Below are 16,172 nucleotides of genomic sequence, written 5' to 3'. Positions count from 1 at the left end.
TTTTTCGGTAAAATTAAAAAATTTCAAATCGTTTTAAAAAAATTATTTTTGGCTGTAGGGGTCAATTACAATCATTTTTTGTTAATACACATACCCCCGAAATCCTACTTACTTTCAAGAAAAAAATTCCTTTCCGAAACTATAATGTCTGACCAGAAACTGATCTGTTCTACTGAAATTTCAAAAAAAAAAATGGAAAAATTATTTTTGGCTGCGGGGGTCAATTACAATCATTTTTGGTGAACAGACATACCCCCGAATTCCTACGCAGTTTCGAGAAAAAAATTCCTTACCGAAAATATCATGTCTGACCATACCGTGGAGATGTTTCCCTGAAATTTCATGCGTATCTTTAAAACATCATAACTTCTGAACGGATTGGAGGATTTTAATGTTTCAAAATGCAAACAACGCGTATTTTGGTGGAGAATATTTATAAATTCTAAGAATGTTCGAAAAGCTGTTCCTTAACCCCGTAAAGTGAGAAAACCCCCATCAACATGGTCCAATTTTCAAACCATTATAACTCCTGCAATAGTGAGTGTATCTCATTGAAATTTATTTATGTACTAGAGCTACAGCCCCAAAAAAATCGACCGAAATAATACATCGGATGTAAGGTCTATTCGTATCCTTCGTGATTCGAGTGTTCAAATATTACAAATCGCGATGAAATTCTATCATAGTGCTTCGAAAGAAGGGAATTATTTTCCTGTGGGATCGATGAAGGATTATTTCTTCACGAAGAACCGTATATCGTAGATACAATCGCGAGGAAGTCGTTCGAAGTCTCGGCAAAGAAGTGAACGTGAATCCACCTCTGACGTTGGGCCAGCTACCGGACACCCAGGAGGAGTTGCTCAAACTCGACCAGGTGTTCATCAAGTCGGAACTGAAGGTCGGGGTGATGTACGTTCAAGAAGGCCAGTACACCGAGGAGGAGATACTCGACAACAACGAGAACTCGCCGCTCTTCGAGGAATTCCTGCAGATCCTTGGCGACAAAGTTCGACTGAAGGGTTTCGACAAGTACAAGGGTGGCTTGGACACCATTCACGACCTGACGGGCTTCTACTCGGTCTACACGAATTGGAGAAGCATCGAGATCATGTTCCACGTGTCCACGCTGCTGCCTTACGAGAAGCACGATCCTCAAAAGGTAAAGTTCCCGATCGACGCGCTAAGATCGAGGGTCCATCGTTGCAGTAACTATTTATATTCTTAAAAAATTTTCTAAAGCATTTAATTAGACGGTCAAATATTGGTCTGTTTGATGTTGAATTTCTTAATCGATGATCCTTCGATCTCTGGCATCTCGAACAATATTCACGAGCGTTCGATGACATCGCTTATTCACGATAGAAGACATTAAACGTGCCAGCGGCTGATTTAAACGATGTATGGGTGTAATGAAAAGAAATGATTTCGCGTTACGTAGCTCCAAAGAAAGAGACACATCGGCAACGACATAGTGTGCGTCGTGTTCCTAGAAGCTGATAACACTGCATTCAGTCCGGCATGTATAAAATCGCATTTCCTGCATACGTTCATTTTGGTGCGAGTCAGTCCACGTATAAAAAGGAAAATCACCAGGTACGAAGTGTCCGTCGTTACCAGGGACGAAGTCGGAGCCTACAAGCCCTACCTCTGGGAGCAAAACGTCTTCGAGAAAGGTAATCGACATTTTAGATTCTCCTCTCCCTATTCTCTCAAAGACACGCTAGAGTAATAAAGTTCATTCGTAATAACATTATTACATTTCTTGTTTTCTTAATCCTTTTGGCTTAATAGATACGAATAATAGATAAAATATAAAAGATTTGATAAGAGCATCGAATCGATTCAACTCGAGGTCTAAATTATTCGTTCCTCCGTGCTCAGGTCCCATGTTTCGCGAGTGGATACTAACGAAAATCGTGAACGGAGAGAGAGCAAGTTACTCGGCGCCGAAATTCGCGAGAATGCAAGAGAGGACCCGTAGCCAAATGTTGGAAGACATCGTGGCCAACTTGGCCAATCACGTGCAGACTGGTCAAATCCCGAAACCATACAGGTAAAGGAGAGACAGAAATTACGTATCACGTGTCCGTAATACTGTTGAAAAATGCAATACTCGATGTATCAGTCGACCAATAAGTTTGAAACCGCTCGAATCTCATGCGGTTTCGCGCTTATGGCCACCCGTGGATTGTACTTCGTATATTAATGATTCGTAAACGAATCAACAGGAGTCGAATGAATATTTTCAGACGCGGTTCCTGGAGACCGATTGGTCACATGAGACCGTCGTCGCCGCTTTTGGACTCGGTCAGAGACCAGTTCGAGGACTACGATCAGCTCGCCAAGGATTTCACCAAAGTGTTTTTGAACAATCAGGAGAACGCGTCGGTGAACGCGAACCTCTTCGACGTTTCGTTCTTGGTCCCCGGTCAGCAGAAGCAGAAAGTCAGGTTCATAGGCGTTAGGGCGATTCTGGCGGTCAGAAGCAGGTGATGAACAATATTTAAAATAACCTATCGAAGTTTGTTTAAAATTAGCCGCGTGGAAACGTTTCGTGCGAGCCGCGGAGGCTTCTGACGATCCGTTGATTCGTTCCAGAGTGTTTCAAGAGATGCTGTACGGGATCCAAGCCGGTTTCGGAAGTCCTCAGGTGCCGGTCGCCGAGCTGCTCGCCAGGCCAGCGCCCACCTTGCTCAGCCCGCAAAAACCACGCAGTTCGAACTTCCTCCAAGTTCCCGACTTGGAGACTCCAAGGTTCGTATCTCGATAATTAATTCCTACCGGCGGTAGTCTGGATTCTCGTCGTCCAGCTGCGAGTTTCGAATCTTTACTCACGAGAATTGTCACCAGAACGAAATTGTCGCGCGATCTTTGTTCGATCGAAATCGAAATTTGGCTCTCGGTTAACGTTACTCGTCTTCCGAAACTATTCGAACAAGTGCGCCGTAGAGTGGTTTAAAGACAATCGAACCAAGTAACGAAGCGGATTTGTTAAGAGAATTGGAACGTACGGTGAGACTCAATGCCTGTCGTTGTCGAATGTACTTCTATATTGTATATTTAATCGTAATTATGTGTATTTTGTACGGCACTTCCATGTCTCCTATCCTCACAGCACCGCATGATATTTTCGTACCAATCTTATCTCGCAGTTGTCGGTAATTTTGCTCGAAGTAACTGCAATCTTGAGGTTCGCAGTCCGATGTCTCGTTCGTTTCTTTGTGAATGACAAATGTGGCATGTACACTTCTCTATTCGGGGAACGAAACACTGCAAGATCGATCGAACTCACCGCCCGGCCATGCTAAATATCTTCTCAGCTTCGTGATCGAACTGCCGCGTACGAGTTTCTATCTGCGTTTCCTTTCGTGGCTGTCGTGCTCTCTGTACGCCTTGCTCTTTCGAAACGATCTCTAAATCGGAATCTCACTTCTATCGCAACGATCTCGATTCGGCTACCGGCATGCAAACGCACGGGGCTAATTCCAAACGTACTCCAAAACGAAACTTACCCGCGACGAGTGGTACGATCGAGTTTCGCACGTTTCTGCGTGTAAAAGTTAATCGAACATGTCGAATAAATTTGTTTCATAAGTCGCTTCATTTGTTAAATATATTTGTTAAATAGAAATTGCTTTAATCGATGAATTTTCTCGAAGACCTCGTAACAATTTTATTCCTCATTTTCTATTCCCTTTTTTACGTAGAATCTCCTGTTTTTCGATCGTACAACTTCGTTGCTGGAAACTCTGTACACAGGGTGTCCAGAAATATTCTGCTCGAAATAATTGCTGAACAGAATTTCGAACGTCGAACGTTTTGGACATCCTGTTGAACAAATTATCGCGACATTGCAAACCACAGGGAGGGGGGCCGTGCTTTCGTCGTTGTCTCGTGTTCGTTTCTTCGTGTTCGTTTCGATGCGTTCAGAAAGTCCGAAACCTCCAGCACCTTTACGAACCGATTCCTCCAAGTTCCCAGCCTCTGGCAAGAACGTTCCCAAAGATGGTTCCCCGTTTCCGTACCTTGAGGTGCCGCTCTGCGGTTTCTGTGAGATACTGGCTCTGACCTGTTTAGACCCAAAAGCGTGCCCTCGTCGCCGATGGTGATGCGCGCGTTCTCGAGGCTGGGCACGATCACCGCTGGCTGGGGCAGAAGCATCAGGAAACACGGCGGCGGCCACACGTTGCACAGCGACGACCGGAAACGATGGGCCAGCTCGCAGGATTGCAGCAGTACGTACCGGTTACACGTTACAAAAGACAATCCAGGGTCTGACAAATATTCTCTTAAAATTCTTTTACCGCAGACAAAGAAGCGAAAGAGAAGGAAAAGGCTGCTCAACAATTGGCGGTGCCTAGACTCAGTGTGTTCGCGGACGCGCAGAAGGTCGACAGAGCAAAATTAGCACAGACAGAGGTAAAATTAATATTGCATCGTTTATAAAAGCTAGTAAAATGATCATTGTAAGGATAGTTTTAGACTGGTTAAAGATCGTTCGAATTCTATTTAGACATTAAAAGCGCTTTGTCTCGCTATATTCGACAGTTCGATATAATCGAGTTCGACCCAGAGACGTTCAGAATTCTCCTGGACTATCTGCACACCGGTTCCTGTTCGCTGACCTGCAGCAACATCCCCGGGCTGATCTGCGCCGCGGAGCATTACGACCTGCCGGACCTTCTCCAAGCGTGTTTCCACCACGCGAAACAGTTCCTGCGCATCGAGATCGTCTGCGTGATGCTCTGCACGCTGGAGAACTATTGCTGGCGGTACACGTCCGCCTCGGAGCTGGTTAACATGATCCTGGCCTTCATCGAGACGAGGGCGCGACAGCTGTTCCAGAACTCGGGCTTCCTGACGCTCAGCGAGTCGATGGTGCAGATGATCATGTGCAGGGACCTGGAGGTCGGAGAGATCGAGAAGTTCGCCGCGATGCTCAGCTGGGCGGAGAACAGGATCAAGACCAAGTCCGCCAAGGTGGACTCGAACGTGGAGTTCAAATGCATCATGGAGAGGCTCAGCAGAGACCTGAAACTCTACAGGATACCGCCGCATTCGCTTATAAACGTGAGCCTCGTGTTGGATGTCAGAGAGGGGAGGACATTTTGTTCTGTTTATTTAAACTATTATTTTAAATTTAGTTCAATGGCTATGACCGAAAACTCTATGAATATTATTACGTTCGTGATTATACGGTTTGTTTCGCGATGAGTTCTAATAAATGGAGTTCTTTTTGCTAAATATTCTAATATAAGGCCGACGAGAGAAACTTGTCGACCACCCTAGTAACGAATTGAATATGTTTCAGATCGTTTTGAAGTCGAAAGCGATTAGAAACGAGAGGATCCTCGAGACGTTGATGTACCAAGCGAACTCGGGCACCTACAACAACGTCGGTCCCTACGTAGAGTCTTTCCAGAAGGAGGTGCAAAATCAGAAGAGTACCGACTGAGGCATGTAAATGATTTTTACAATGAAAATCGAGAGAATCGCGAGTTCGTAAACTAGGGAAACTCGAGTTCCGAAAAAAAAAAGAAAAAAAAAAATCCAGAAACTCAACACCACAATTTCGTCGTCGATCTCGCGAATATTCTTGGTCATTCGAGAACTGTTCAGCGATAAAAGCATCAGCAGGAGGGTGTAATTACGCCAGAATCGTGATGGATCGCGAAAGAGGTTCGATCGTCGTCGAGGCGAAATTGTTTGATGAGCTAAAACGCAGTCGTGGACGCGGTTCCTCGAAGAGGAGAGGAAAATAATCAGTTTACTTCGTGTTACGTTCGCGACAGAAACTGTAATCAACTTTCGCGCGAGGTAGAAAATGTTTAGTTCGTAATAGAGGAATGTTTTCAACGAGAAAGTCGGTGCTCGGTGCTCCTGGAAGTCTCGAACGAACCGTTGAGGGTTTCTGACGTTCTGAAATTCCGAAGATGGAGAGAAAAAGAGAGCTACGATCGATTGGAAGAAGATTTCGTCGATCTCGGGGGTGCTCGGTGCGGGTTTGGACTTCTTAGTTTCATACGTCGGTAAGAAGAAGAACACCAATGGGAAAAGTAATGCACAAATTTCATATCGTTCTAAAAAATAAGGGGGAGAAAGGGTGGATTCTTCTCCGAGGCGAAACACCGAGAACTCGAGGGCGTTTAGAGTCGATTAGACGAAGTAAATAATTAGGGGATCGTGTGTCGCTGCTGAAAGTAGCGTCGTAGCCACCGGTACCTGCATATCGCGGCCATTTTGTCGTGGTTACGTGCCACGAGACCGCAAGAGGAGGGAGGGGGAGAATAGATCCATCGTAAGCATCGTTTTCGCGGGAGAAACGAGAGGAGAGAAGAGATTGTATCCGAGGCTGAGGAATTTTAACGGCAACGAGATGCCGAACATGACAATCTGTATCATAAACAACAACAAAAGAAAAATGAGAGAGAGATACGAAGAAAGAAAAAAAAAAAACGTTACTAATAATACGGTAAACGTACGGATTAACTACTTGGTAAGCTTGAATGAATTTAACTATACATATGTACGTATAAGGACGACGCTAATAATAACAATAATAATAATAATATAGGCGTAACAAGAATAATAAACGATAGTAATAATAAGAAATGATGTTGATGTTGAATGTGGAATTTAAAAAGACGAAGGAAGGCGAGACAAACCGAAACAAATGGTATTCGAAGTCTGTTCTGTTTTCTATCGTAGTTTTTGTATCTTCAATACTCTAAGGCAGAAATTCTAAAAAAAAAAAAAAAACAATTCACGAGAACAGGCTGGAAAGATATATAACGACGTAACAAGAGAAAAAAAAGGAAAGAAGAAGTCGAACGCAAGAAGGCATTTTCTCGTTTTTAAAGGATCGAAGAACGGAGAGACGCGTGTAACAAATTTCGGTTCGATGATTTTTCTAATAACGCGTACGCGTATCGACGTCGTTCGCTTCGAGAACGGTTCATTTTATCGCGACGTTCGAGCTCGTGCTCGACATACAGTTCAGACTGGCCTGGCTCCCGACGTTTCATCGACTGCATTTTCACGAGCAAACCGGAGATAAAACGAACGCGCGATCTCGTCGTACAACCACTAAAGAGGCTGATTTTCGTCCACCTGTCTTTTACCCTCTGTCACTTTTCACTGTCGCTCGTGTCCGCTCTACCCACCCCAAACCCCGAAACGACTCTTCTCCAAAGTTCCAAGAAAAAGAGATATTTTTTACACGGTCGTCCGTTGGCGACACCAATGCGTTTCCGGTGCCCCCTGGTGTTGATCGTGTTTGCGTTCGTCGTGCACGCGTGGACGCGATCGTTCCAACGGGGCCAGGACTCGACGCGAACAACAACCGCGGGAAATAGAAATTAAAAAAAAAAAAAAGTATTAAAAAAAGAGATAAAAATAAAAAGAGAAAAAAACACTCGCCGATTCCCCGACGCGTCGCGGGGAATCGTCCAACTGTTAAGTGTCTTATTGTTCAGGCAACCGGCTGGACGAAAGTAGATCTTTTCTCGGTGCTGTCTCTCGCAGCCGATAAACCGATCGCTGAAGATTTATCGCTTGTGATCGACCCTCGAAGCCGCTCCGTGAATCCGGACACGTTTGTGCCTCCATCCGCGAATCGACGACTCGTTTAGACAGAGAAACCACAGAGGGCTATTTGTAATATTTTTACAGAACCTGTAGAACCGAGAGGTACAAATGTGACGTACGAGCAGAGTCGTGAGACAAGACAAACTAAGAACAAAGTAAATAGGTAAATAAATATGCAAACGTATGTATAGCTGTAAATTAACATAAACAAAACAAATATAAAACGATTGTCGTTGTAATGAACGTTTGTAAAGAAATCGTGTCGAATATCGATGGACGATGATCTGTCGCGATCGCTTGGTATCTGTCCACGGAGTTGGGCGAAGTTTACTTCCGGTCAACGAATAGAATATATTAGATTCGCGAACCAGCGAACCCATTTAAGTTTCATGAATTAAAATCCGTTAACCGATTTTTATTCGTTGTTCGAAAATAAAGTTTGCTGAAACATCGGGAATCTTTAGATCGACCATGACGCGGTATTCGCTGAGCGTTGTATTACATTTTAAATGATACACATAACAGCATGCAAAGGAAGAAGTTATGGAAGAAATTATGGGTACAGTGCAATAAATAAACGCGAAATAGAGACCTTTAATGTGGGATATCGTAGTTCGTTAGTCGAAAACAGTAGTCCACTGACTATACTATGGGAGAAAAGAACGCCAAGGGTGCAGTTTAGGGAAAATATTAAAGTCTATAATCTACAATGTTAGAAAAGTAGACGTAAAATTTTTATCTGCCCATTGTGAAACGCTATCATTTCATAATTAAAATTGTTATCTTCGTTTAACGAGTAACATTTTTTTTTTATCTTACATTCGTTACTCGAAATTGGTATCTAGATAAGAATTTTATTCATCCCCAGGGTTGTGTAATGTTTAATAAGAACGTTGTAGGCCCAATTATGTTTTTAATATAGTTCCTTCGTTCCTTCTTTAAACTTCGGTATATTAAATTTGTTGGATAAGCGTTCAGCGAACGACGCGTTAACGTTTTCGCAAGCGTATCGCAACTTCGCGATCCATTGATCGTGGCACGATCAACGTCTAATCTTCTCGTCGCTGTGCTCTCGCGTTGTCGTTCATCTTCGTAAGTGCGATACAACAGTAGATTTTCCGCGACACGCGTCGTCCACGAACAAAGATGAACATTACCAGGACACCTTAGAAATTATCATCAAAGTCTCGATCGTAGATCGAATCGAAAGGAACGACGATCGTGGATCGCGTGTAGTCCGAAATTCTACTAACTCTGTATGTAAGCGTAGGTGTTTTAGTGTGTGCTCGAAGTGTAATCGATCGATCGCTGTATCGATCTACGAGGCGCTTCCGGAAGTTCCGAGGAACGCTGAGGAGCTCATTTTTACGAGCGTAATTGAGTACAAGGTCGCGAGAATGAGGCTTAAACCAAAGGAAAAGGAAAAAATAGAGTTTTGGTTTCTCGTGAAAAAAGATTAAAAACGTAAATGCATTTAGATCCTTTGAACTCTCAAAAAATATTAAAAAACATAAAATATGTTTCTCTGTTATTTGAAATATCGTTTCTAAATTAATTCAGACAAGCGAACCTGTACTCGAATTCGCACAAACGCCACGAGTCAGTACAAACTTACGCCTGTGGTGTCCACATCCTCCCCACTCCTCCCACACACCCTCGTCGCGATCGGATGCGTGTGTACTTGTGTACAAAGCGAGTTCTTTTATCCACGCTCGATGACAGTCCAGTTGCGTTTCGTTCGATAGAAGACGAGGAACAAGAACGATTAAAAAAGAATACCGAAACACAGGATCGAAACGAAGAGATAAGCAAACGGTAACTCCGTGACACCTCGAACCGATACAGGAAAGAAGAACGTAAAAAAGAACTTTCATCGAACGCGATTCTGTCCAGCCATTGCCGACTACTGTTCAACCGTAGATGTACACACACAAAGAGATATAAAGAAAAAAAAGAGAATCTACCTTAGATAAAGAAAAATCAGAGAGAATGATTATATGTATATATATGCATACACATGATGTACACATGCGCGCGCACGTAATACGTTCATGCGCCATTTTGCACAGCTAATGCTACGCGAAAGGACGAGGCTCGTTAGAATCGTAGGGATTATTTTCACCGGTGTAGTTTTAGTTTTACATGTTCCACAAGAAGATCGATAGACTTTAGTGAGATCTCCCGTATGAAAAGATTACGTAGACTCGACTTACTTATCCAAGTGACCCATTTCATTCAAGTTGCATCCCACGTATCTCGAGATAACCTGTAAAGTTACGAGGAGCAAAAGGAAACTGCAATCAACACTCAGTTCAAGGTTTTATTTCCTTATTCGTATACAGTATTGCGTTACATGTTCCGAGGTATTGTCATTCATGATTTATACATAATACTCACAATCCATAGGTTTGGTTAAGTAACCATTTTCCGGGTATCCGAGTCCTCGCCTACCGTTCACCGAGTGTTTCTCAAGTACCACGGATACTCGTGTCTACGGAACACGAATACAATCAACAGGCGTGGATAGCGATCGCATTGCGTGTGTGTTCGTGTGGATGCATGGATGGGCGTATTTTTTGTTTTTCCTGTGTGTATGTAAGTACGTGAAAAGAAATTCCATGAGTTTCGTCGATCGTTATATTAAGCATTATCGTTGATAAGGTAATACTTAGAGAACCGAGTGGTATTTTAATATGATCGTAAGGGGCTCCCGATTAACTTCGTCATAGTCGATCGTCTACATTACTGTGAACGTTTCATAATATGGTTGTCGCGTGCTCGAACCAGCTTCGTGGCGAGTCAGCAATATCATTCGGATTCCGCGTACCGCGTGCATTTTGCAAATCTGCCACGATAGACGTTCCGCTGTGTTCGCATTATTTGTGGATATTACCGTGTCGTGACGAAGAAAATATCGGAAACGTATCGTATCGTCGTGACTGCCGCACAGATCCGAATAATATTTGCGGCCCTAATTCGTGCTGTCGTCTAGTCGTGCGTGGATTACACGTCGTACACGTTTGCACGGTTCTCTCTCCTTCGTCCCTCTGCCGACGCGCGGAAAACCTAGCGAATTTTGTAAATTAGCGACAAATTCGGGACTCGCCGTGTCACGCTTGCGTGGTAACGAATACAAAAGCAGATGAAATTATGAACAAAAAAAAAAAAAAATTTATTGTATATGAAGCTACTGTGATGTTACTGTTGAATATAAAAAAAAATATATATATATATATACATAAAAGATGCTGTATTTAAAAAATCGTCTCGAGAGTTTCTTCATTTGTTCCTTCTTCGGTGCGAAGAGAATGAGTGAACGGAATCGAGAGAATTATAAGAAAAAAGATCGATTATCTATTATATATTTGTGTCTTTTTTGTATATTTCTTTCTGGTCTAAAAGTGAAAGTTCATCGGCGTTATAAAAAATGCACACTTTCAGAGAAAAATATCAATTTTTATTTCGCAGTTCATAGGTAACTCTTCGTCATTTTGGTTGAACAATCGTGAAATCTGGTTGACGGATTTTATTTATATCGAGCGTTTTCGAGCTCGATTTAAGCACAGCCGTTGATAACAGAACGCCAAACGAAAGCTCCATATGTTCTTAACTCGACGAGATTAGTAACGTCCGATTATTTTGACACGTTCTTCTTTTTTTTTTTTCCTTTGCGTTTCTATTTCCGTCACCAATGTCTCGATTACAATCCGTCATCGGTACACGTGCACGCGAATTTGAATAATGGCTAATGCGGTAAAGGTGTGTGCACAGTTGTGCGAACAATTTTGTGCACACAACTTCTACGTTGTACTAATTCCATTCGGAAGTGTCGGATTACCTTTGTCGAATGTAAAAACGACACGAATCTTTACAAGCTGTCGTTCGAGGTCGGAATATTATCTTAAAGCTAGATCGCGTTCGTGTTTGCGTAGAATGATGCGCACATTATAAAATCAGATTTATTTACAATTCTACAAGACCGTAGTTTTAGTAGTACCTGTACAAATCGTGTTAATCGCAAAGACGTATGCGTACTTATTAAAAAATCCTAGTCACCATATTAAAACATCGCTTCTGACTCTAGTCGTAAGCCAGCGTTAACGGATACAGTATCACGTAAACTTCGCTAATCACGGTTCGTCGATGGGTCCAACTCGTAAACCGAGACACGCGTGCTTTCGTGAAATTGTTTTTTTTAGACCATTGCAGTTACGTGCAAAGCCCGACACAGTCTTATTAAAAACTCAGACCGTAACGGTCGAAATATTATGTACAGCTTTGTACACTCGCTAATCGCACGTAGTCACTTCCAGGGTTCCTGAAAATAATTTCGAGACAAATTAGCATCGTCTTATTGTCAATTTTAACATCACTTCACCATTTAGCCCTAACACTCCAGTCTTTCGGTGTCCAATGAAGACTCTTGGGATCTATTCTGATCTGCCTCTTTTCCATTGCGGCTGCGTGTTGCTCGATTATATCCCTGCGAATAAATACGTTTGTCAGTGAAGTTCCGAGGAAATCCTTCCTACAGAAAGAAACTAAATTTCCGTATAAATTCCGCTCGATTCGTTCTCTAACGATCCATTGACCATTACCTATTTAATGTCACAATATATTGTCCTTTGTAGTAATTAATGAGATTCAAATTCTGTAGCGTCGATATCACGTCTTCTTTCTTAATCGACGTCAATTCACATATTTCACTTATCGTAATCTGAGGTTTCTCGTTTTCTACTATCGGTTTTATGTTCAATAAAATGTCCAGTATCGTGTGCGCCCAGTAACTCCGATACGACAGCAATCCCAAGTCGGACAACGGCTTTTCAGGCGAACCTGTTTTCCCCTCGAATTTGGAAAGTTCGTAAGAAAATTCTATCAACAATTTCCCGTAACCTCTCCTTTGATAAGGTGGTAGCGTAAGGATGCATGCTACGTTATGATCCTCCGTTGATTCCTTCTCTTTCGAAAAGTAACCAACTATGTGGAACCCCCTGCTATCAAAATCGGTCATTACGTAGAATAAAAAGGGGTCTGTATCATAGTATAGAGTTTTATGATCCAAGAATAATTTTGCTAGTAGACAAAGATTTTGTGCGTAATTCTTATTCTTTCGGCCATCGATTTCAAAAAACGATATCGATCCTTTCCTATATATTTCGTTGCCAGGAGGATGCCGTAAATTGCACTTTACGAGGTGCCTCTCCAAACACTTTCGACTTTTTCTATATTTTAGGCAAAATTCACAAATATATATACATGGTAAGTTCACCATTTCTTGTGGATACGGACTAAAATACCAAGGTCTTATTCTATGACGACCCAACTCTATTAATTCGACATTTTTCATTCTCGTAACAATATCGTCGTGATGATGAGCAACCAGTGAACCGGTCGGCCTCGGACCTGGTGTTTGGGGCGGACCATCCTGAGAATCCTCGTTTTCGATAAATGCGGACTTTCTCTTTCTAGACATTTTCTTTTGCAATGCTGCTTGTAACACTGCAGAACCATTAACCGGTTCGTTGCTAAGACTGCTAGGACTAGGAGGTCTACTAGGCGCTTGTTTTTTCGGGGTGGCTGCTGCATCTGTACCTGGTGCAGTTCCATCTTTGCGAGGATATTGAACTTTCCTAGTGTCCAAACAATCTTCCGTAACCCACTCATCTAATCGTTTATTAACTAAAAATTTGTAGATTTAATTAAATTGTTGCTTATGCGCATACATAGCTCCTTTCTTCTTAAGCAAGTTGTAATATACTTACAATCTACGTAGTGAACGTAATAGCACTTGACACCGTGTACATCTTTAACACTGATGATTTCAGCAAGAGCTGTAAATGATAAAAGGAAACTTTTGATAAATCCTTATCGTTCCTAGGTTTCTAGATTAAAGTATATACGCGTACTATCGATGTCCGAGTTATTTAAGTATAACCTAAAACTACGTCAATCGTAGTACGTGGATAACAAGTACTGGAAACATTCTATCGACTATATTTCTGATTTCAGGGATGTTACTGTGATAATATTACGCGAATGAAAGGTCTGTGCGTACGAAGAACGGTCAGATAATGTGATTCAGTGACACACTTATCGGACGATTTTTCTGATACGAGATCGTACACGTATTTTGAAGAAAAAAAATTGCGGCACTGTCCAAAGTAGAATGATCGTAAAAACGAACGTGTTACTTACGCCAATCGTCCGTGCCGTGCATTCTAACCGGTAAACGGCAGCCTTCCACCAATGAATTCTGAAAGTGAGGTTAGAATTTGATAATATCCTCGTATTCGCCCCTTTTTGGTCTCTCTCTCGGGAGAAATTAACGCTGTCACATTCAGCGAATCGCACCACTTACCACTGAATCGCATATTGTTTCGCGTTCGTCGTGTTCCTCGATCATATCAATCCTAAATCAAGAAACTTGCCACCAAACACAACCTTGTTTTGAAGCTCTCACGGCACTGACGCGAGCGCCCCACCACTACCTATCATTTACGAGGAACTAATTCAAACGGCTTCCCGCACAATCGAAATCAGCCATATCGATAAGCGAGAGTCGAGTATCGAACTAATCGTGGAATCCGCGAAAGTTTCGAACGCGTATCGTTCAATAATAAAGCATCGAGACGTTGAAAACAATGGTTTACTTACCTTTACAAACGTTTGGGGCTAAAAATTGAGGATAGATATTCTGTATTTACACGAAAAACGTTTTAATTGCTGCTTTTACTCGTTCAAATCCTGATAGTTTGGTTCTAGGTGATTTGTTTATATGACAACAAAATTGTCGAAGAGATTATTAATGTAGACTAGTTCCTCTATCGATTGTAGTTTACCAGATAGTTTTACTATTGCGTTTCTTTAAATAATTCTAGTACTAGGCTATCATTCGTAATTCGTTTCTGAAAACGACTGATTTTATTATTACCCGACGAACCAGAACTCGGCCTTAAATGCAGCTGACGGATGCAGAAGGAAAACGAGGTACGAGTTCGTGCTCGTACACGGTATGAAATAAAATTTCCCTTTAGTAATACGATGGGACGTCGAGTACCGTGTGGGATATGATTAAGTAAGAATAATTCAAATACACAGTCGGAGAACGAGGGTTACACGACGTGTCGTGAAAGGTGTTCGCATTTGCACGCAATTAATTCTGAAACCCCGTATCATTTCGAAAGATGTGAATTTAATGTAACGTCTCTTCCGCGTGTATTTCACGTAGTTTCCAGGCGCTGTCTTCATAGTCGTGCTTTTCAGGATTGTAACGCGAAGCTATTTTAGTTACCCACGGAGACAATTTCAGGTGACATCTTATTCTACTTCGTCTAGTATAAAATAGTAATATCAGTAGGGTAGACTAAGTTTCTTTCCGCGTTTTCCTCGGAAGTGTACATTTCGTAGAAAATGTTCTCTGCATAGAAATATTCTTTTCCTCTGAAGTGACGCGTTATTCTATTCAATTCCGCGCGAAACGGTCCAGCGCCGAGAGATTACGTAATTTTCGCGTACATTTGAGCCGTATTATAAAGATATACTCGAAACACCGTGCACAATTTGTAGTGCTATTTATTAAAAAGTTTATTCTACAAGTTCCATAGTTATTCAAAATTAGTATATACCCCGGAGTGAAATTATGTCAGACCGGATAAGAACTAATTAAATTCTAGAAACTAGGGAACAACTGTTCACGGGCGCGTTCAATATTATTTCCTTGGGCGAAATATTTTTATTTTTATTCGTAACGTGTTACAAAGGTTGCGCCTCGACGATTTAACGTCCAAATAAATTTAAATACCAGTAAAAGAAAATATTCCAGAATGTACCCTTAAACGCGACAATATTTTTGCGACCCGAAGCGTTCGTTTTATCAACGAGCAGCGACTCTAATAAAACTGTTGGACGGCCGTTCGCAGTTACCAGCTCCACGCACGCGATCCTGCATAACGTTTCGCGTAAAAGAATAGCAACCGATAGCGAGCCGTTCATTTTTAGATAACAGCACGATGCTAAAATTACGACTGGTTCGATCGACCGTGTCGTATCGAGAGTTCGCCCGCTGCTATCCGCAGTCCTGCCGAGCCCCACCCGGTACACACGCTCCTACGCCTATGTACATCGCCTCGTGGATATATGTACGCGCGAAATCTGCACCCTTACATATGTACCGGCACATAAGTGTACTCGCATCGGGCATACATAAGGGTTGATAGTGCTCGGGCGGGCAAGCCACCCTTATATGCAGGGCGTGGCCAGAGTCCACCAATCAGAGGACGGGGAATCCCTGAAAGACCAAATCGAACCAAGTAAAAATTTCAGCGGTCGCGTCAAACGCCAAACGCCAAAGGGGATGAGCGCGGTTGATCCGGGCTTACATTTTCGTTACTTATCCTGCTTTCGGTATCTCCCCGCTCCCGTCCCTGCTTCTTTTCCCTTTCTTAAACGCGGCCCTTTAATTGCGATTACGAGACCCGCGCGTGTATCTCGCGCCACCGAGTTTAGTGCTGATTTATCGTCTCGCGCGAGGGACGAAACGCTGTCGATCTGCACGGTTCTTTTACAGTTTAGAATTTACAAGC

The 16,172-nt window shown here is 42.5% G+C and overlaps 2 protein-coding genes across 6 annotated transcripts in view; one reads left to right on the top strand and one right to left on the bottom strand.

The window, feature by feature from the left end:
* The window catches only part of Rsh (Rap GTPase activating protein radish), a 127,043-nt gene extending 117,940 nt beyond the window's left edge, over positions 1-9,103 (top strand). For 3 of the 5 annotated variants that reach the window (XM_076774339.1, XM_076774367.1, XM_076774376.1), the window contains 9 exons: positions 763-1,159; positions 1,439-1,673; positions 1,882-2,053; positions 2,229-2,489; positions 2,599-2,754; positions 4,078-4,235; positions 4,310-4,419; positions 4,549-5,070; positions 5,312-9,103. In XM_076774339.1, coding sequence (XP_076630454.1) covers positions 763-1,159; positions 1,439-1,673; positions 1,882-2,053; positions 2,229-2,489; positions 2,599-2,754; positions 4,078-4,235; positions 4,310-4,419; positions 4,549-5,070; positions 5,312-5,455 — 2,155 coding nt within the window. In that variant the 3' untranslated portion in view covers positions 5,456-9,103. The remainder of the gene's footprint in view (positions 1-762; positions 1,160-1,438; positions 1,674-1,881; positions 2,054-2,228; positions 2,490-2,598; positions 2,755-4,077; positions 4,236-4,309; positions 4,420-4,548; positions 5,071-5,311) is intronic. The other 2 variants (XM_076774358.1, XM_076774348.1) reach the window with 2 other exon arrangements.
* Positions 9,104-11,532: 2,429 nt separating this feature from the next.
* On the bottom strand, positions 11,533-14,056 carry Tip60 (Histone acetyltransferase Tip60). Its single transcript, XM_076774390.1, has 6 exons — positions 13,949-14,056; positions 13,786-13,843; positions 13,353-13,421; positions 12,186-13,269; positions 11,966-12,070; positions 11,533-11,905 (listed from the first exon to the last, which is right to left on the bottom strand). The coding sequence occupies exons 1-6, from the start codon at positions 13,991-13,993 to the stop codon at positions 11,854-11,856; spliced, it is 1,413 nt and encodes a 470-aa protein (XP_076630505.1). The 5' UTR covers positions 13,994-14,056; the 3' UTR covers positions 11,533-11,853.
* Positions 14,057-16,172: the final 2,116 nt, after the last annotated feature.

The sequence above is a fragment of the Colletes latitarsis genome, chromosome 2 (genome assembly GCF_051014445.1).
Source record: "Colletes latitarsis isolate SP2378_abdomen chromosome 2, iyColLati1, whole genome shotgun sequence".
NCBI lineage: Eukaryota > Metazoa > Arthropoda > Insecta > Hymenoptera > Colletidae > Colletes > Colletes latitarsis.
Note: the sequence above shows the minus strand (reverse complement) of the source record. Positions and strands in the feature narration are given on the sequence as shown.

What these genes read in the sequence shown, in the direction of transcription:
- Tip60 (XM_076774390.1), bottom strand. Translation starts at nt 13,993, where the DNA reads ATGATCGAGGAACACGACGAACGCGAAACAATATGCGATTCAGTG. An exon ending in TTACGTTCACTACGTAGATT is followed by an intron (nt 13,270 to 13,352) that starts GTAAGTATATTA and finishes ACAAATTTTTAG; the next exon opens with TTAATAAACGATTAGATGAG. An exon ending in TATATTGTGACATTAAATAG is followed by an intron (nt 12,071 to 12,185) that starts GTAATGGTCAAT and finishes ATTTATTCGCAG; the next exon opens with GGATATAATCGAGCAACACG.